A 21,050-nucleotide genomic window follows, 5' to 3' on the forward strand; every position below is an offset into this window, starting at 1 on the left:
ATTAGCATTCTGGGGGGAAAGTAATGGAAATTTTAGCCCATTTTGTATCGGTATTTAGTCTGAAGTGAGCTTGGTTGAAGTCCTCTAATTCTGTATCACAAACACTTTTTGTTTTCAATGTTCCCAATGGAACTTCTCCCCCTGCCCCCCCTTTTCACTTATGATATGGAATAAGACTCTAGGTATTTTTAAAGAGAAAAGAGAAGCATCAGAAAAAAATCTTATGTACTGCAGGGATAGGACCTCCCACTGTGTCTCAACTGTTTATTTTCCATTTCTCCAAATTCTTAATTTAATCCTTTCTACAATAAGGTTGTAATGAGAAAAGCAGTGGGAAAGACCTCAAGTAATAGAAAAAAAACCATGAAAGAAGTATTAGTCAGAAGAATGGGAAATGTAAGGATGTACAGAACATGTAAGGAGTACTTCTGAAACCATACTACTGAATTGTTCCAGCCGACAGAACTACCAAGGTGGTAGGCCTTAGGCTCCTTCTAGTCTGTATCATTGAACACGGGTAGGAAATTATAGCTCCCAGGATATTTCCTGTTAGACATGCTGGGGGTTGTAGTTCAACAACATTGGGGTGGTACATATCCTTGACACTGTAAGAAAATGGCTGTCTCTTGCCTCCATCTCTAGTCTTCAAATTCACTCTGATTTTATGTCTTATGCCTGGATCACAAGCAATTAAAAATCAGTTAAGTGAAATTGATTTTTAAAAGTTACTTGGAGAAATATTTTGTTGATTATTTTGTTTTTAAAATGTTTATTTAATACATTGTTCTGAATCCACCAGGTAGGGAGAAGGATTTAGATTTAGATTTAGATTTAGATTTAGATTTAGATTTAGATTTAGATTTAGATTTAGATTTAGATTTAGATTTAGATTTAGATTTAGATTTAGATTTAGATTTAGATTTAGATGATAGATCTGGACTGCACCACTTTGCTGCCATCTAGTGATTAGCATCCTATGGTTTGCCTAGTAAAATGCTTTCTTTTGACAGCATGACAGCATATTGCCTCCTTCACTTCCTTTAAATCCTTCCTCATAATTTACCACTACCACATGCCTTTGACATAACTCCTCCACCCTCTACTATAAACATGCCAGTATGTGTACTTAAGAGAATTGCATACAGCATTATTTTTTTCTGTTTAAGCTTGCCTGATCTTTGCAATGTGCACAGCAATGGCACTACAGTGATAGATATACACAATGAAAGGATGTTGTCATTTGTAATAGTAGATGATGATGATGATGATGATGATGATGATGATGATGATGATGATGGAGAAGGAGGAGTGGTACTACCACACATCTGTGGAAAAATATTTGGATGTCCTTAGACCAGTCACAATCTATTTAAGATTCATTTTAACTGCCATCTGAATCAAGTAGCTGAAAAACAATAGCTTCCCCTGTAAAAATGTATATGCACACAGACTTTCATTTCTGCTTTTATATACATGATTGTGTACTTCTCTTTAATTACTTTAGACTGGAAACACTAACTTAAAGATGGCAGCAAAGGGTTTATGTGTCATTCACTTTTCTCCCCTCTAGTGGTTGTCCAGTTTTCCTGATCAACATTTTTCAATTATTTGTTGAATATTATCAGTGTCAATTTTTTTGAATGTCTTCATTTTCTTGGATAAAATGGCTACTGAGGCTTGGAGTTAATTAAATTTTTTCACCATTAGATTTTTCATCAAACTTTTAATCTTTGTAAAATTACTGACAGATCAAGTCTATCCCAGTGTTTCTCAACCTTGGCAACTTTAAGATGTGTGGACTTCAACTCCCAAAATTCCTCATGCTGGCTGGGGAATTCTGGGAGTTGAAGTCCACACATCTTAAAGTTGCCAAGGTTGAGAAACAGTGGTATGTCCTTATACTAGATTAAAAATAGTGATGCCCAGTATTTAATTAGTTATTGAATTTATATCTGGCTGTAATGTCATGACTTTCTTAACAACTTGTTTTCCAATCTCTTGGCCTATCTTAAAGTGACAATAAAGTTTACCCTAGCTATTTGAATAGTCTTACTGTTCCTAAATTCTACTTCACTTTCTTTGTTCATTCCTTCTGTTCTACCAACTGCTTACTTTCAGAGTGCTTCAATAAGCATTTCCTTTGTCAAATATAGTTTTATTAAGGATTTTGATTACAATAGTAAAAACTAATACAAACTAAACTTAAATAAAGAAAAAAGAATAATAAGAAAGAATAAAAAGTGCAAGGAAAAAAGAAAAAGAAAGAAAAAGAGAAAAGAAAGAATATGATAAAAAAGAAAAGAAATATATACTGGAAAGAAGTGACTTCCAATCTGCACTACAACAAATGTAGACAAATTTAATAACCCTTCACCCCCATAAGGTTACAAACAGATATCTCTTCATCCCATATCCCGTCCCTTATCTATAAGCAAATCCATAAAACTTCAACTTTTCAATCCTGGTGTCAGCAAAAGTCGATAAAGGGTTGCCAGAACTTTGTAAATAAATGTCTCATTTTAACCTTGATCAAATAAACCAACTTTATATTCCTTCCTTTTACTTCTGTCTTAATCTTTAGTTCATTCAAATATTGTTGTGGGATTTGATTTCTCTTCAATTCTTCTTTATCCCATCACACAGACTTCTTCAAGGGTTTAAGAAGCCTCTTTTGTACTGTAGATCCAATAAGAAAACATTTTCCAGGTCATTCTCTCGGTTTGTCATTTGTATTTCCCCTTTAATTTTTAAAACCTCAGCCAGTTTCTTTTGTAGATCCAATAAAGCATCCTTTACCAAATCATTGTCTTGGCCTGTCATTTGTAGTTCCACTTTCAGTACTTTCCCTGTCTTGTCAGACAAAATTTGCTCCACATCTGTCCCTCATTGACATCTTTTGGACATAATCTATCCATAGAGTCAGACATCATTACTGACACTGTTGATATTGTAGCTACTAATTTCTGGCTCCATTCTTCAAAAATCTCTTTTAACATTTTCAGTGTTAGGACATTTTGTGTCATTTTATAAGTCCCCATTAACCATCACCAAAAGCTGGCTTGCATTTTTTTCCCTTTCTCCTTGGAATCTTTAGTCCCATTAAGCAAAGGGAGTTCCTGTGAGGCTGGCAAACTGATGTTTCACTCTCTCTGGATAAAAGAGAGATTCTGAGTTTACCCTTATGCATTCTGGACAGATGGTTTTTTTTGTGGGTTGGCAACAGAAACCTTTTGCAGCCACTTGCAGTCATCCAAGAGTCATGGGTTTCATCATGCTCCGAGCCGTTAATGTAGCCTTTTAAGGACTTAAAGTTTGTCTAAACCTCATCTTTTTAATTACCTTGGAATTTAATTTTTCTTACTGCTTCTTTAAGATTAAAAAACCTTTGGAACTGCAAATTGGGCATTTGCTGGGTGAGAGTCTCCTCAATCTGTTTAAAAAGAAAGAAAATTATGTGTTTCCAGCTTTGTAAGATCTGGGTTACTACAATGTTGTTTTTTGGAAAGTTTTTTAATGCTAAGGATTTGGATGAGGTTGATTTAAAGAAAGACTTTAAAGTTAATTTAAAATATCCTCTTGTGTGGGGGAAAAAATCACATTTATATTTCACCCAGATAACAAAGCTTTGAAAGTTCATCACTAGAGAGCACCCAATGGCTACTTTAAAGGAAACATTTTATAAGCTGGCTCAAGAAATGCTTGGACTATTTAACCCTATATTGGAACCAAAAGTTGCTATTGAAGAAAACCAAGTTCCTTGGAAGGTGACTGAAATAGATTTTCAGGTGGACTTTAAAATTATAACCTATAAGAAAGAGATGGAAATATTGGATTTACAAATGGAATTGGATGATCATTTGAAAATTAATAATATCTATGTTACTATTTTTGATATACAAATAAGGGATTAGTATTTCTGGTACTGTTTAGCAGTTTTTATTTTTCGACAATGTTTAATTATTAATTGAGATTAATAATGGGTTGCTCTTAATTGTTAATTGGGATTAGATTTTGATTATTAAGAGAGGGATTAAGAGGGATTATGTTTAAATGGAAAGGGGGACTAAATGTTTATGTTGTTAGTTATGTCTGTTAAACTTTACACCTTTTGTTGATTAAGAAGGAGAGTGGAGGATTTAGAAATGGGTCTGTAGAAAATGGAGTAAAGTATGGAATGAAAATGTATTTGGTACTATTTTAAGAGAAAGTGATAAGTTGCTGATATTGTATATACTTGCTGGAGATGAAGGGGGAAGTTTCTTTTTATTTTTTGGAGGGAGAATTTCTTTTCTCTCTGCACTTTCTTATATTTTTTAATGTAATTTTGTATTAGGTTTTTGTATTAGTTTTATCTGTTCTATATAATATTTAATAAAATTATTGCAAAAAAAAAAGAATCTTTCCCTGGAAGTTCCTTCAATAAGCATCTCCTATTGTGGTCTAGGTGGTCAAAGTTAATTGGTGTTGCTATTTGGAGTTTTTGTATTGATGAACCATTAAAGTTCATTACCCTTCTCAACCAAATTGTGTGGAAAGTCCCTTGAGTGGAATTTAACTCTTTTATTAGTAGATGCTAAGGACACAATGACATGTCTCCTTCAAATGCAGCTCAGGTCCTGGTGACATTTCAAGGGCATGTTCATATAGTTTCCTTAGGAACAGTAAAGACTGTTGCCATTGGCTTATTCTGGGATGTTTTCGGACGCCTCAGACAAGAAACAACCTTAACTTTTGTGGAGATCTCCCATGGAAGTATCAACTCTGCTTAGGTCTGATCTTGCTTAACTTTCTAAAATCCATTGAACTACACTAGTTATTAGATGACACCGAAGGCTGCTAAATTCGTTTATTCAGCTACACAGCTTCTCTCTCTTAAAGTTCCTAGTTCTGTTTGAGGCTCTACTTGTTTGTTTCTCTTTGATTTTCTATTCTTTTGGCTTCGGGGTGATTTTACTGCTTCTTCTCCCACGATGGCATTTGTCTATCTTCTATTTTGTCTAATTTTATTTAGATTTTTTATTTAAGTTCTTTAAAACATTGCAACAGTTTTCTTGGGCGGCTTTTAAAGCTTATTGTGTCGTGCTTAGCGAGAAATATTTTATTGATATTTGTATTCTGTATGGGATCATGATCGCACGACAGATTAATAATTTCTGTAAAGGTTATAATGCAGATCTGAGCTCCTTGGGAAAAGGATGGAATGAAATAAATGCTGAGATTGAACGAACATTAACTTCACCCTCACAAAAACCCCGTGGAGTTCCTAATCCCTTGCCGGGCCAATGCATTTATTAAGCCAATCCCTAATCATAAAAAGATATATTAGTATATCAGTTCTCCAGATCTGGGATGAAAAGTTCCGGTGAGTTTGGGACCTCGGTTATGCAAAGCCACAAAAATACTACTCTCCTCCAATATGGCTTTTCAAAATTAACTAGTTTTGATTTGCAGTTAAAGGGTTAAAAAAAAAAGTTGCCCGGAAGAGCCGCGGGAGTTCTTTTGCCTCTGTGTATCATGGGAATCGTAGGAAAATATGGAGATTCTAGCTATGTCATGGCTGCCTTAAGTTTAAGGTAATGTGCGTTTGTCTTTTGTTGGAATAATCATGCCGTCCCCTTCCCCACCCCCGACCCCGCGCAAGCGCCCCGGAGGATCCCCTGTCCGCGAAAAAGGTGGCGGCTTCTCCAGAAAGTGGCCGGTGGGATCCGATCTAACGACTTTGCTCTTGGGTGTCAGTTCCATATTGCGGCAACTTTAATATTCCCACTTGTTGCTTTTTTTCCCCCTGATTGCGCTCGAGTGTCCTCGCTGTGATGGGTGTTGAAAGCGACGAGGCTTAACAAGGCTAAAATGGGAGGAAAAGTGTCCCCTTTCACTTTTTAGCATAATTTACTAGTTCACACAGACCTTCCTTTCTTTTTTTTTTGCCTTGTTCCAAGGAAGCGCTTCCCGGATCGCTTCTCTCTGTCTGTTTTTAGTCCGGCGCTTTGCAACTCATCGCTCTATCTGGGGTACTCTGAGTTTCTTCCTGACTTCGGAGAAAAGCGTCGGAGGTTAGGCGCTGGGTAATAAGGCCGCCCGATCGCCCACCCGCCGCAAACAGCAGATAAGCGCTTCGGGTTTGAGCGCAGCATCAACTTGCAGAAACCACAGGATCCAAATGGAGGAGCAGGCAGAGCGTTTGCATTTCTAGGGAAGTAAGCAGTTAGTGCGAGCAGGTGGACAGATTCTTCTGGCATTCGCCTCCTGTTAAGGAAAACTGTTGGGCGCAGCTTTCTTGGTTGATACAACATTTGCTGGATCACATTTTGTATTTGGCTGTGTGAGCAGAACATGCTGGGCCTAAAAACGAGAGGCAGTTTTCATCTGGCTTGGTGTGCGAACCCAGCCTGTTGCTAGTGTATAGTACAGTGTGTAGCACAAACCAAGAAAATCCAGTTATGGAATAAACAGTGGGCTGGATGAACTGTGAATGAGGGCACAGCCAAATGGCCCTAAGCCAGCAAAAAGTACATGGGAAGAACATTTGCTGCTTAAGGAAAATTCAGGATTCCCCTGGCTGTTTTGTTTTCCCATCATGTGTCATGTGCTGGCAAGAACACAACCAGTCAGTCTCCCTAATATGGAGTGGGGTGGAGTTAGGCAAGGTATGGTGTGTTTAGCCCCCTGTGAAGTTGCTTAACAGGTTGCAGACATAATATGCTCCACTCCTCTGACCTGTCAGTTGGGCTATTTCTGAACACAAATTTAATACTCGTCTGAAAGAGCAGTAAACGTGCAGTCTTTCTTCACAGCAGATTTGCTACAGTCTCTTTACAATTTGGGGTATCCTTTTCAACATTTTATTTAACTCTACAACATATTTTTGAAATGTAAGCCAGCAGATCTGAATATACTCCAGTTATGCTTGTTTATTTTTTATTCTTTCCGTAATGATCTTCACAAGATTTGGTTTTTACACTGGGGCGAAGTTGACCACAACTGAAGGACCACAACCCTTCTTAACTCAGACCACATCTTTTACCTCAGTGTGAGTTACATAGAGCTGACTACATTGAGGTGCATTTACCATTTCAGAATGCAGAGGTCTTTGCTATTGCTTTCTGTTCTGAAAGCCTAAATAAAAGTAGGTCATCAAAAAATGTGGCCCTCTCACTGCTGACTCAAAAGTTTTCCTCCCATGCTATGACTGCTAAATTTATTTAGGGGTTGTTAGTGAGAGACTTTATTCAAAGCTTTTTGAAAGTGTCTGTAAAGAGTTTCTACCAAAATACTTTTTATTCACTAAATAGCTGATGAGATATAATTTTACTTGGAAAAGAAATGCTAATACCTCTTCAGCAAGACATTTGTTTTGTAATAGTGGCAGTCTTCTTGTTCAGTTATCACAGCAAAGATGTGGCCAGGAGCTGACTGTAGAACACATTACAAACTGCTCATATGCCAGTTCCAAGGCATCTGAAGCAGAACAACAAACCCAACCCATTTCCACAATATTGGAAGTTGGACTTTGAAGAAGAGGGTAGAAAAAGCATTGATGTTGTGAACTTTGGTGTTGGAGAAGGCTCCTGAGAATATGGTGGACATGGAACAAATCAATCCTGAGTTCTCACTCAAGGCACAAACAACCACCTTATATTAATGTATTTTGGACACCATTATCTGAATACCCAGTTCTCTTGAGAAGTCTATAATGCTGGGAAAGTAAAAAGAAAGAGAAGAGGATGATCAGGAGCATGGTGGATGGGCTCGATTACAGTGCTGATTGGTGCACTGCCAGAAGACTTGAAGGGGACAGATCATCCTGGAGACAGTCTATATATGTGGCCACTAAGAATCACCATTGACTTGATGGCACATAATCATATTGTTATAATATTAGTTCAATGTGCTAATCCAGTCCTCCCACTCATTTATGTATCCATCTGTTTGCCTGTATGTATTTGTGCTACTTTTCATTTTCAGGCGGAATGGAGTCTTCTTTCCTGCCTTAGACTACAGATTCTAGCTAAATTTACGTTATTATAGTTTTAAATAACATTAGATATTCCAAAGAGATGTAACCCTCTTGATTTTCTGTTTCATCTCCAATATGTTGTGGTCCTCTCATTTTTAAAAAGCTTCGTCTTCTGAACTCAATGTAAGTTCAGTCTTCTTGTCAGTCCTACTTATAAGGAGTGGCAGATCAGATCGTTAACAGATTAAAAAGAAGTGATTTTAAATAAGATTTTAAATGTGTAAGATAAAATTTCTAAATAATCACATGACTCAGCTGTTAGTGATACAGTGGAATTAACCAGATAAATTTTGAGATAAATGTTGATTAAAAAACCCCACAATTTTTGTTTGAGCTGCAGTGTTTTTTTTTCAAAATAATTTCAGAAGAAATGTGAATACCATGTCAGCTTTTAAAATTGAAATTGCAATCCCCTTGGGAAAGGATTTTTTCCTTTATGAAAGAATAGTAGGAAATAATCTTTCTCAATATGCAGAGAAAATGTAATCCTGTTGGGGGGGGATATTTTTCCAGTGATCTAGTACACGTCTGAATCCTCTAATTGGTTCTGTGTTAAGAGATATATAAAACATTGTAGTGTTTAGAGCAATAAATATGTATTATGTTTATTTAGAAATTATCCCAATAATAACTAGAACTGTCTGGGTTAAATTAGTAATTTAAGGAAGCATTTTTGGCTTGATTAAAATCAGGGCTGGGCAAGCTTTGGTCCAGAGCTCCAACTGAGTCACCTGACCTCCCAATCAGTTACAAGAGGTTAACTAGTGACCTCAACAAAAGGAATGGGGCTGAAAATGTTCAGCCTGCCCCCCCCCCCGAGGTTGGGAGGTTAAGGTTAGAAAGGAAAATTCCCTGATGTCAAACTCTCTCCTTTCTTCATTGCGTACTGAGTAAAACTAAGTTCTACATCTCTACTTTTGTCTACTTTGGCTCTAGCCAAGCCCACCACTGGAAGATGGACTTTGACTACATGCATGTATGTATATAGTTATAATTCTTGGGTAATAATCACAGTATCCTAAATCTGAGGTAAATAACTCCTGGAGTGCATACAACTCCCATCTCCAGGTTGTATCTTCCAGAGCTCCTGCAGATCTCACCACTGCAGTGCAAAAGCAAACCTGTTTGTGAGAAGATGGCTAACAAACAGCAAGAGCATCTGTACCTCTCCCTACCTGCACCTGTTAAGGACCCTGCCGTACTGCAAAAGAGAGCTGAATCTTTAAAAAGAAAGCTGGAGGAACAAAAAATAAAAAGGAAGAAATAAATATCGGAAAGCCAAAGCTGAAATCTTGAAGGTGGAGGGCAGAGTACTGTAGTGAGTCATGGCAGCAGCAGGGAAAGCAGAAGAACTTGTTGGCAATAGCAGGCAGCAGCAGAAAGCAGAGAGCCGGGGGGGGGGGGGCAGAAAGACAATGGCAGCTGGAGAAGCAAGCAGTAGTGGCAGGAGATGGATGGTTGGTGGCAAGATGAGGGCAGTGTCAACAAGGGCTGCATTGGCAAGGCATCTCAGGAAACTCAGACGCTCCCAACCAAACCCACTGAGGTAGACCTCAGGCTGGCTTCTACAAAGTCTGTCCCAAGACTCAAGGCACTGGCTGCACCAAATTGGAGCCCGGGATATTAGCAGGTACCCTGAACAGGCCCAGAGTGCTGGCAACATAAAGTGGATCCCAGAACAATGGCAAATACAGAGCCAGGCATTTGCATCTGGGAGGACTGCACTGACAGTGCAACAAGGAGACCCAAGGCACTGGCAGGAACAATTGGAGTGGCCTGTGGTCTCTGCATCAGACACCAAGAAAAGAAATTGCCAGGACTTCAGTGGCCTACCTATCAGCAAGTGCAAACATCAGCTCTTAACCAGACCTCTAATGCTGTAACACCATACAAGTGACTTTGGGCAGGGCTGGCTGGGGTGGGCGGAAGTAGTGTAGAAATAGGGCATGCCTAATGAATAGTAGGGAAGATAGAGTTAAGATACAACTAAGGTAGACTTAGGCTTCAGTAATAAGTTTTCAAAGAAATATAGAGTAAGTTATCTAAGAAGATAAAGCAAAGGCTGTAATCTCAGTTTTGAATTTAAATCTATTTTGGAAACATTTTGACAATAGAAGCCTTGCTTACAGGAATTGTCTCTCTCCCTACCTGGGTTTGTCATAGTCCCCAAACTGAATTTATGATACCATTAATTTTCAGTGATTTTTTTGGTTTGTTTCTTCCCCCAGAAGGTGCTAAATGGGTACACACCTACCTAGAGTTTTTAACCCACCCCAAACTTTTAAAAAAATGAAAAAGACCCAACTCCTATGATGTCACCACATTTTGAAATATGCTTCCTGGACCCCTCAAAAGCCCGAATAGTTAAACATTTTAAAAATGCAGACCCCTGGGCTGAAAACCTTGACTATTCTTGCCCTAAGTCTTGAGAAACTCATAATTTTGGGGCGGGGGGAGACAACATTAAATATGACTTTTAAAAAACTAGGCAGACATTAAACATGACTTTAAAAAACTAGTATGCTAGTGATTGTAAATCTAAACATTTTTTTCCTCTAGACTTAAAGATGCTGAAGAGATGACTAGTTGCCACTAACCTAAAGGTTACTGACAGCATGAACTCTCCCTTCTTCACCTAGCCATGTGAGAAGTTGAAAAGAGTAATCTCCACATTTTATTTGCAGCAATGGCAAGAAGTAGTGGTGAAAGTCAGCTACAGAGGATTATCCGGGATATGCAGGGTAAAATGTTACTTGGTTATTGATTCATTTCTTTATACCTGTAGGAATGTCACATCCCTTTATAGGAAAACAGGAATATTCCCATGTTACAAAAAGTAAGATAATCTAGACTCCTGAATGTCTCTGTGTTACAACTATCATCTTCTTGAAATTCTACACTTGTCTTGTGAAGTACTTAAGTGCTCACCAGCCACCTCAGATATTAATCTTACAGACAAATATGGAGAACATTTACACAGCTGGTATGCTTAGTTTTAAGCAAGTTGACCATAGTAACTAACTGATTTTGTTAGTTGCTTTGAGAATTGCTGTGGTGCTCACTTGATTGTCGGAAGATTTCGATCCTGTTTCAGACCTTATTTAATGTTTAAATGGTAGTTTCTCATTCTCCCTGATCAAAAAGCCTTGAAAATGTACTAGTAGGACTCCAAGAATGATAGACAGATCTATTTTTATTAATATTGGTGGGAGATTTGGACTGCAACCACTTTTAGCAGATTTTTTTCTCTCTCTCTCATATACAGGCAATCCCACATATAAATTCCCCATGTTTCACATATGTATTATATGGTAATCTGAAGCCTTGTAGATTTCTTCTGTTGTTCCTCATCTTATAGGGAACAGTGTATTTTCTGTGAAAAACTATGTTCCAGAATAAAAGGAGATAAAATATCTAGTCACACAGTTATACAATTTTGAATACTTTATTCTGCTTCTCTAAAGGGTGTTATGTATGGTATAGGCATCATACTCTCAACCACTGATAATTATCTATCTATCCATACACACACATAAAATACATACAGTACTTTCTAAAATGTCAAAAGACACTATCCACTTATTGTGAAGGATTACTTTGTAGCTTCTATGCCAGCATCTGTTTTGCTATGGAATTGTCACATACAGTACATATAATCCTAGCCTTTAGGATCCTTAGTGCTGTGCATTAGTTTTATCAGTCTGGATCTCTGCCAGAGCGGAAGAGAGAAGGAAACAATGTTATTTGAATTATCCCTAAACTATATTAATTTGTATTTGGGTTAAATAAAGGAACTGTGCAACAACAAATTGTAATAGAATAACCTTTGTATTTTTTTCAGTGTGGTATTTTATTTTGCACCAATACGTGACATTGCCAACTCATCAAGATTTCACTGAAAGATAAAAAATATCTTTGCACAGAGGAAAAGAGACAATTGTACAGTTGTTTATTGCTCCTAATTCACTCTAAAAATGATGCTTTGTGTTCTTTCCAAAAGATGCTGTGACAGAATTGAACAAAGAATTTTTGGAAGTAGGAGAACCAATCACAGATGACTGTATAATCTTGCACAAGTTTTCCTATAAGCTTGAGTACCTCTTGCAGGTAAGCACTCAAAGGAAATCAGTATTAATGGGAGGTATTGTGAATTTTAAGTATTTATTTATAGAAAAACAATTATATACTGAATAAAATCAAATGCTGTATTTGAAAAAAAAAATCTCAGAATTTCAACTGTAACCAAGAAATTGAACTTAGGACAGGAACATGCAGAAAACTGCAGGATCCATTCTCAGTGGCTGTGTTTATTTACAGATCACAAATAGCCATTATTAGATAACACACCTCAGTTCAAATGATTAAGAGGTACAGGCTCCTATACCAAAAGTTAGCGTGTATTAATTCATTTAATTCTGACAAATGAGAATTGATGTTTTGTACATCACTGCTTTAAAGCTACCTATTTCCCTTTTCTGTTTCAAAGTTTGACCAGAAGGAAAAATCCACCTTACTAGGCAATCGGAAGGACTACTGGGATTACTTTTGTGACTGTCTGGCTAAGGTTAAAGGTGCAAATGATGGAATTCGCTTTGTCAAGTCTATTCCAGAAGTAAGTGAAGTACATTGCTCTGCCATTGCAACTGTATAATCTAACTTTCTGGGAGCTAGTCCAACAATGCATGTAAGGATGGTATAAGTATTTAATATCTCAGATCCACTTTCCTTTAGACAACAAGTAGACCAATGTTGGTTCCCTCTGTGCTTTTTTGTCCCTCTGCCATAGAAGCTAACCCAATAGCTGCCCAGAAGCTTCTGGTATTGAGGCGATGGATCAAATGCATCAATCAGTCAGCTTGTCTGGGGAAAAAACTGTGTAGGGATCAACACTACTACTAACATTAATGAAAACCAGCAAATTCTGATAATCCATATTCAGTATGAACATGTGTCCTTGTGAATGTGGGCCCAAGTATGGCTGAAATATCTCATACAGAAAGCAACAAGAAAACATGCACTTACTCATACATTTAAAAAATACCCAGGTCACTGTGCTTCTCTTTGTTCCTCTTGTATGTTTTCTATCGAATCACCACTAATCTTGTCATTGCACTTACTGAATCTATGCACCATACCCACATTTGTTTTGTTTGAGGTCTTCCTCAACTCAAGGATGTTAAATCAGGTTCACTTCCTCTTTCAGAAAATAATCAACAAAAAAAGGACTTTTTTTTCTTGGACTTGGCCCAGTGGGTGTCCAAGGAATAGGGAAGAATGTTAACCATACAAGAACTGAACATGTCTGTTTTAGAGTTTAGTCCATTCATTCAGAAAACTCATGCTACTACAAATAGCCCTTTGCTGCCTAATTTTGGCAGCTGATCTTGGGGAGGAGTACTGAGGATCTCATAAATGGATCTGGGGACTGCATATGCCCTGTATGTATTATCATATCAGGGTGACTATACTAGTAATATTTGGGTCTATAAGAGCTTATAAGAAAACCTTCCCAAATAATTAAACTTAAAAATATGGAGTGGAACTGTAACACCTGTACTGCAGCAGGAGCCTCATATTGTAGTTCAGAGCTTTCCAGTTTGAATGAATAACCTCACTGTATCAGAAAAAAGTCCAGGAAAGCAGTGCCTAAAGCATACATTTTTGCCCTGACATTCCCCCTGCTTCCCATAACTACTTTTCACCAGCATATTATTTCTAAACCTGGAAGACTGATTTAGTTGTCATAACTAATTTCTCTCAATAAGTCAATCTTGCATGAATTTATCTGCTCACCTTTTAAAGCCATTTTAACTAACAGCCACATAGTTTGAGCATGAATTCCATTAGTTAACGATATGAAGACATGTTTTCCTTTGTCTGCCTTGACTCCACTTCCAATCAAGATTTTGGAGTAATCCATAAGATTTAATAACATGATCACAGAGAACAGTCTCCAATCTCCTATGTGGCCTCTTTCCTGGAATTCCTCCAATTCCAATGGATGCCCTCTCCCTCCTTTACAAACAGATTCTGTCTGATGTAAATATACCACTGGGACTGGATCTGTGGGTGATGGAAAATCTGAATATTATTTTTGACCTAGTATACTTCTCTCCTGCTCTTCAGATGAGAAGGCTCTTAATGTTATTATAGAGTCACAAGAATTTAGAATGGGAAAGGAACTGTGTCCTTTGCTTAGTGTAGTAATCTTGCAACCACAGCATCCCTAGCAGAAAGCTTATATTTAAACTTTTCCAGTGAATCACTCTAATTGTTAAGAAGTCTGTCTTAAGGTTTTGTCTACATCCCTGCAATTTTGACCATTGGCTCTCTTCTTTTCCTCTGGACTAATGGAGATTTAAAATCTTGGACCATGTGAAGTGAAAAGTAAGCAAGCCCAAACAGGTTTTTTGTGCTTGCACACTACTTTTCAATTTTTTAAGCCAGGATTCTTGATTTAATGTGAACATCCAAATCCAGCCAAATATCTAAATTTTCCCCAGTTTTGATATTTAAACTATCACTAGTTTTGCCATGGTGTTATTTAATGCGAAAAGGACAACTGCAAGATTGCGCTGGGGAGTTGTTTGCCTATTCCCCCTCTTCTGTTTAAAGACAATGCAGAGATGTTTAAATTCACACATCCTGGTTTTCTTTGTGCATAATCTTTCTTCCCATTGTTTCTAGGATTATATCTGTATCAGAATCTTGTTAATAATCAAAAAACCCCAGGGTCTAAATCAGTGTTTCTCAACCTTGGCAATTTTAAGATGTGTGGACTTCAACTCCTAGAATTCTCCAGCCAGCTGGCTGGAGGAATTCTGGGAGTTGAAGTCCACACATCTTAAAGTTGTCAAAGTTGAGAAACATTGGTCTAAATATTTACTTAATTCTCCCTCCTCCCTCCACTCTACACAATAGCAATTCACTATTAAAAAGTGCTTTGTGACATTCCTGATCAGTTTACCTCCATGTCTGAGTCCCAGGCCCATTGTGCTCTATCTAAAAAGGAGCTTGTTGTAAGTACCTCATTGGGTAACAGCTCTGCTCAAATATTTACATAACCAGACAACTTTTATCTTGTGACTTGCTGGTTTGGTGAACATTGTTTCTACAGATCTTTAAGTACTGTATATACTAATAGAAATCAGTTATTTTTTATAATTTTGTTTTATTTTTTTAGCTCCGCACTTCCCTTGGTAAAGGCAGGGCATTTATCCGCTACTCCTTAGTGCACCAAAGGCTTGCAGACACTTTGCAACAGTGTTTTATGAATACCAAAGTAACAAGGTAATCATGGCTGTTTTTGTTCTTGGTGGTGGTGATTATTTAATTGAATTTGCATCAACAGTATAATTACTGTATATCTTACTGAGAATTGTGATATAAACTGCTTTTTTCCTTCATTTTTTAAAGTGACTGGTACTATGCAAGAAGTCCCTTCCTCAATCCAAAGCTGAGTTCTGATATTGTTGGTCACCTCTATGAATTAACTGAGATTCAGTTTGATTTGGCATCAAGAGGCTATGATTTAGATGCTGGTTGGCCCACATTTGCCAGGTAATGCAAACCTGCTGCCACTGTTAGAAAAACTTCTATAAAGTCTATAATTTTAATAAAGCATTTTTGCCCCAGGCTGTATTAAAGCTTTTTGATATGAATCAGTTGTCAAATAGTACTGAATGTTCACAATTTCCCAGTATTTCCAGATCAGATCAGACTTTCAGAAGGACCATCAGAAATATACCTACCACCCAATATTTTTAAAATATATATTGCAACACTGTGCATATATTCAGTTCTAAACCAAACAGGGATCCCAGTAAACTTGGCCAATTAAGGGGCCACCTAATAATTCAGAAGAGCTGAATTCTGAAATTCCTATTCCAAGTTGTAGCAGAAACCAAAAGAAGCAATTGATGCACAGGTTCCACAGGAGAGAAGAAGATGGGGGGCAAGTGAGGAAACATGTATCACAACATCACCACAAAAGTGTTGAGAATTAAATCACCTTTCCTAAGAGACAACTGTAATTTATGGAATAAGAAATGTAAAGGGTGATCCTGCCAAAACTAGATTATCTTATTAATTTACTTCAAAATTGTGAAGGAATAAAAATAGGAAGCCCTCTTAAAATTATAAACAAATTTCAAGTTCATCTTACAAAACTCCAGGTCCTCAGTAAACTTCTAGATCACCTCTCTAGATATTGTTCATTTGTTCCAAAACTGAAGATAAATTTAAATCTATCAGTTTAGATACAGGTGGATAGTTGCTAAGAGAAAATTCTTGAAAACTTTTTTTTTTAAATCCTTCTTCCATGTTCAGGAGAACATTATGTTCACTTGGGTCCTCAGCTTACCTGTGGAAGCCTCCAAGCCGCAGTTCAAGCATGAGCAGTTTGATGAGCAGCTCCATGCAGGTAAATGTATGGGCCAATAAATGTATAAACTACATTTTCTTATGAGGGAAGTAGTACTGCTGTTATTACTCTGATAGCTACTCTGATGAATAGCATCACTGTTGTGATTCATCATCTTTCCTCACCACCTTAAAAAAAAAGGTGAAGGATTACTGTAGAACCAGTATGCTTTTATTGTAGGTGGTTGCCCAATTATCAGAATTCATGTGTGTTCCTCATTTGCACTGTAACTTTGTGTAATAATCATTTTAAAAAACCCTGCTGATCTGCTTTATCTGACTATTGTAAGGATTCCCCAGCCACTGAAGAGGCTTTTATAAACAGCTTTTTTGCTAACTCAGATCTGTCCTTTCTCTCCTTTTAGGCTCAAGAGAACCCTTCCAGCCCAAATGGGAATAGCTTTTTAAACACTGAATCTCTTGAAGGCCTTGATGAGTTGCACATGGAGCTTGATCAGGCAGAGCTGCAGCAGAAGGAGCTATGGGATCAAATCCAGCATTTGGAAGAAGAAAAACAAGAGCTTCAGGCAGCCATTGGCCTTCAGAAGCAGCAAGTGCAAATAGAAAGAGAGAAGAGCAGCAATATGGAAGAAGAGAATGCCAGGCTAAGAAGAATTCTAGCGGAGCTAGAAGAACAGATCTCCCACTGTACTCAGGACACCACTCAGGATTTGCAGCAATGTTTGCAGACATTAGAACTAAATGCAGCTGAGAAGCAGAAAGAATTCTCTGCAAGGCTTGAGAACCTGGAGTCCTTGAAAAAGGCCCCTGATTCCAAGATCCTTCTTTTGAACCCAGAGCTAGACACCTTGTTGGCCAAGAAAGATCTCTTGATTGTTGAGCTTACTGCTAAGTTGAAGTCTGCAGAGCAGAAAATTGAGGCCCTTGCAACAAAAGCCAATAGTCTTATGGATGAAAAGGATCACCAGGCCACTAGCCAATATGAGTCTGTACTAAAGATTGAGGAGTTATTAAAAAAGCTTTGTTGGGCAGAAGAGGAGAAGGCTGATGCTCAGAAGTTGCATAGTGAACTTCTTTCTCATCTTAAAATTATGGAAGAACAACTCCATGTGAAAGAAGAGAAACAGAAAGAATTTGAATTGAAACTGAAAAGCCTCACTATTAGCACCAAGGAAGAATCTGAAAAATTGCTTATTAATCTGGAAACCATGACTGCTGAAAGGGCAGAACTTCAGAAAGAGCTAGCAGTGAAAGGCAAAATGGTAGCTGATTTTCAAATCCAATTGGCAGATACACTGGATTGTGTAAAATCATTAGAACAAAAGCTTCAGGAAGAAAAGAAAGAGAAGGCAGAACTTGAGAGGCTACTCAGTCATACAAAAATGACAATGGAACAAGAAATAAAAAAATTGATGGAGCATCTTGAGTTGCTGGAAGTGCAGCTGGCAAAACTCAGTGACATGGTAAAATGTTTAGAAAAGCAAAAAGGGGAAGTTGTTTTGGAAAGAGACCACCTCAGAACAACAGTAGAGGGAATGAAACAGCAGGTCACAAAACAAAGCTCCTCACTGAGAAATTCCTGTGAAGAAAATGAGAACCTCAAATCCCAGAACATAAAACTGCAGCAAATCTATCAGAAGTTAGAAGAAAAGTGGAGAGAGTTAGATGTATCTAAATCACATTTAGAAGGAGAAGTTGCCCAATTAAGAGCCTCTGAGAAACAGCTCCAGAGTCAGATAGATGATGCCATGGTATCTGTGGATGAAAAGGAGAAGGCACTTCAGGAAAAGAACAAGCTGTTGGATGAAAACTTGCAAAATGCTACAAGACAGAACCAACTTTTAGATGAAAAACTGAAGGCTCTGGAGGCTAATTACCAAGAATTGAAACAAAGTGAAAAAAGGACTGCGGAATCCTTAAGTGTACTTCAAGCAGAGCTCCAGAATACCAAAGAACATAACCTGCAGATGGAAAAAAATCTGTTCTCTTCAAGGCAGGGTGAAGAATCTCTGAAGTTACAGCTGACAGAGAAAATTGAGGCATTAGAAGGCCTGGAGAGCCAATGTAGTCAGCTTCGAGAACAAGCTGAGAGGTATAAAATTAAAGCTGAAACCCTTGAGATGGACAAGGCAAACCTTGAGAAAAATGACCTTCATCAAGCAAAGATAATTGAATCTCTTACTTCCGAAAAGAGTTCTGTAGAGAAAACCCAACTGGAATTGGTATCTGGTCCAGAGAGAGAAGCTAAAGATTTGATGTTAAGACTGGCTGTTTCTGAGGAACAGCTGAATATCAGTCGGGCAGAGATATCTAGGCTCCAGGAGGAAATTATGGAATTTCAGGCCAAGCTTCAGCAGACAGCTGGAGAAAAAGAAAAGCTGCAGGGCAAATTGGATGTCACTGAGACTGTTTTAAGTGAGCAAAAATTACTGTCTCAGCAGCTGAAAGAGCAAAGCGAAGCACTCAACAGAAACCATGTGCAGGAACTACTTCAATGTAAAGAAGAAGAGGAAATGCTGAAAAATGAATGGAAACAAGTAGTCCAACAGAAGGCTGAACTGGAAAAGAACTTGGTGTGCCTGACAGATGAATTGTCCAAGGTGAAGAGTGATTTGGAAGTTGTTAACATGGAAAATGTGGAAAATAAGGACCTTCTTCAAAGAACCAACATGGACATGGCTGAGCTGGGTATTCAGATTTGCTCTCTGACAACTGAAAAGATGGAAGTGGAAGAGAAGCTGTCCCAAGTCACAGAGGAGCTCAGAGATACCAAGGAAGTAGCAATCAAAGAACAAGAGAGGCTGCAGCTTGAGTTTTCAAGATTCAGTAAGGAGAAACAAGAATTACAAGAGAAACTGAAAGATTCAAAGGTTTGTGCTGCCATTGTACCTGACCTGCAAACTCAGCTAGAATTGGCAGAGAAACAAACCAAGAGTTTGCAAGAAACCAGCAAAGAGGAAATAGCTACTATCAAATTTCAACTGAGCACAGAAATTCTAAACTATCAGACAAAATTTAAGGTAAATTTCGGATCCTTCCTGATCAAATAAGGCTGCAACTTTATGTGCATTTGAATGTGAGCTGCTCTTACAGGTGTACCAATTGCAATTGCTGATTCTTCTGCAGCCCAGTGTTAAAAGGAAAAGTGCCAGCTTTTTCCAGTTAAATGAAGATTGGAAGCCACTTGACCAAAAGAAAAGATAAGGATTTTGAGGATGGGGGTGGGGGGGTCTTCCTCCTCATATCATCTAGGCCACAGAATGTTGTGGGGAGAATTAATTTAGCCCTTGGGTAAGACTCAGTTCCCATCCTCTGCCATAGCAGAACTTGGCAGCATAACATTTAATTGTAAGTATGGAAAGTATCCTAGGGGAAAATAGGTCCTGGAATACCTTTCCCTGGAATACCTAGAGAAGTCAGCTTGCATACCAGCCCCAGTCAGATGTATTATGTACACAGGGAGACTTGGAACTGGAGAGAGAACCTGATTTGGTTATTATCTCTTGACCTGATAGGGCAGAATATAAGCAAGCTTTTGGCCCATGCATGCAGTCCTTTTACCTATCCCATCAGTGCCAGTAGTCAACCCTGATAGCTTGAGATAGAGCTATCTCTATCTCAATAATGAAGATAATGAAAGATAATGAAACTTGGGCAAGCCTAGAGGTGAAAAAAATCACTACTGGGAGATAGAGGTATTGGTGCTGGCCTGTGGACTCTGACTCTACGTTAGCTGATATGATGGTCCAAATGATAACACTGATGTTTGACCCTCTCATTTCATTTGCTAAATGGCTGTGATTTCCATTTCTAAATATGGCACTATAGTAGTCCTTACTCACCAACTGCCTTGTTTAGCGTCCAAGCAGAGTTAATGGAAAATGTGGAAGTAAAATCACAAGTCGCAGTCACATGTTGTTTCGCTTAATGACTGAATGGGAAATGACGTTGAAAGCCTGTCACGGTTACATGACTTTCCACTTAGCAACCATGGTGCTTAGTGACAGAGTTGTCAGTCCCAATTGTGGTCACTGAGCAAGAACTACCTGTACTGTAAATCTCATTATAGAAGTTTTTGTTTGTTGCGCTTGAAATGATAATTTGCAAGCCTATCCCTGGTTGGTCCCTGAAATCAACAGAAAACTTCATAATCCTTAAAAAATAAATAATATTTGTTTTGTTTGTTCATTTGTTTTAAATTTACCCTTGCAGGCTCTCAGTGAAGAGTGTGAAAAATTAAAGGAAGAACTTGAAGAGCAGAGCCGACAAGCAAATGCTGCAGAAGAAGCACTCAAGGAGATGCAGGTTGGTCCTTTAGTTAATTAAGCAAGAAACTCACAGAACCATTGAGTCAGTAATTATTGATATTTGAAGCTTGTTGGTCATCCAGTAGGAAGACTCCCTACCAGTACAATGAAATCTTGATCTAACACCCCCCCACCACCACCATTTAGCAGATTGAGGATGCAAATGGATCAGATTTCTGTCTGGACATCTCCCCCCAAATTATGGATACTGCATCAGCATAGTCTGGATGAGGCAGTTCAATTTACATTAATTTTACATCATTTGCATTATTTATGTCATTACACAAATGTCATAAAATGCACAAATTATGCAATTTACCTCTGTTAATTAGTTTCATTGTATT

At 38.0% G+C, this 21,050-nt stretch overlaps 1 protein-coding gene across 2 annotated transcripts in view; it reads left to right on the forward strand.

Moving 5' to 3' along the window:
* The first annotated feature begins 5,506 nt into the window (after nt 1–5,506).
* Nucleotides 5,507–21,050, forward strand: part of FYCO1 (FYVE and coiled-coil domain autophagy adaptor 1) — a 49,233-nt gene continuing 33,689 nt past the window's right edge. The window contains exons 1-9 of one of the 2 annotated variants that reach the window (XM_088150909.1): nt 5,507–5,573; nt 10,577–10,758; nt 12,018–12,124; nt 12,504–12,629; nt 15,201–15,307; nt 15,434–15,577; nt 16,346–16,439; nt 16,804–19,419; nt 20,612–20,704. In XM_088150909.1, the coding sequence (XP_088007035.1) occupies nt 10,704–10,758; nt 12,018–12,124; nt 12,504–12,629; nt 15,201–15,307; nt 15,434–15,577; nt 16,346–16,439; nt 16,804–19,419; nt 20,612–20,704 (3,342 nt within the window). In that variant the 5' untranslated portion in view covers nt 5,507–5,573; nt 10,577–10,703. The remainder of the gene's footprint in view (nt 5,574–10,576; nt 10,759–12,017; nt 12,125–12,503; nt 12,630–15,200; nt 15,308–15,433; nt 15,578–16,345; nt 16,440–16,803; nt 19,420–20,611; nt 20,705–21,050) is intronic. The other variant, XM_088150910.1, reaches the window with a different exon arrangement.

This window comes from Python bivittatus, unplaced genomic scaffold, assembly GCF_059951505.1.
Source record: "Python bivittatus isolate LINGU-HERP-01145 unplaced genomic scaffold, Pbiv_v1 ctg000610_np1212, whole genome shotgun sequence".
Lineage (NCBI taxonomy): Eukaryota > Metazoa > Chordata > Lepidosauria > Squamata > Pythonidae > Python > Python bivittatus.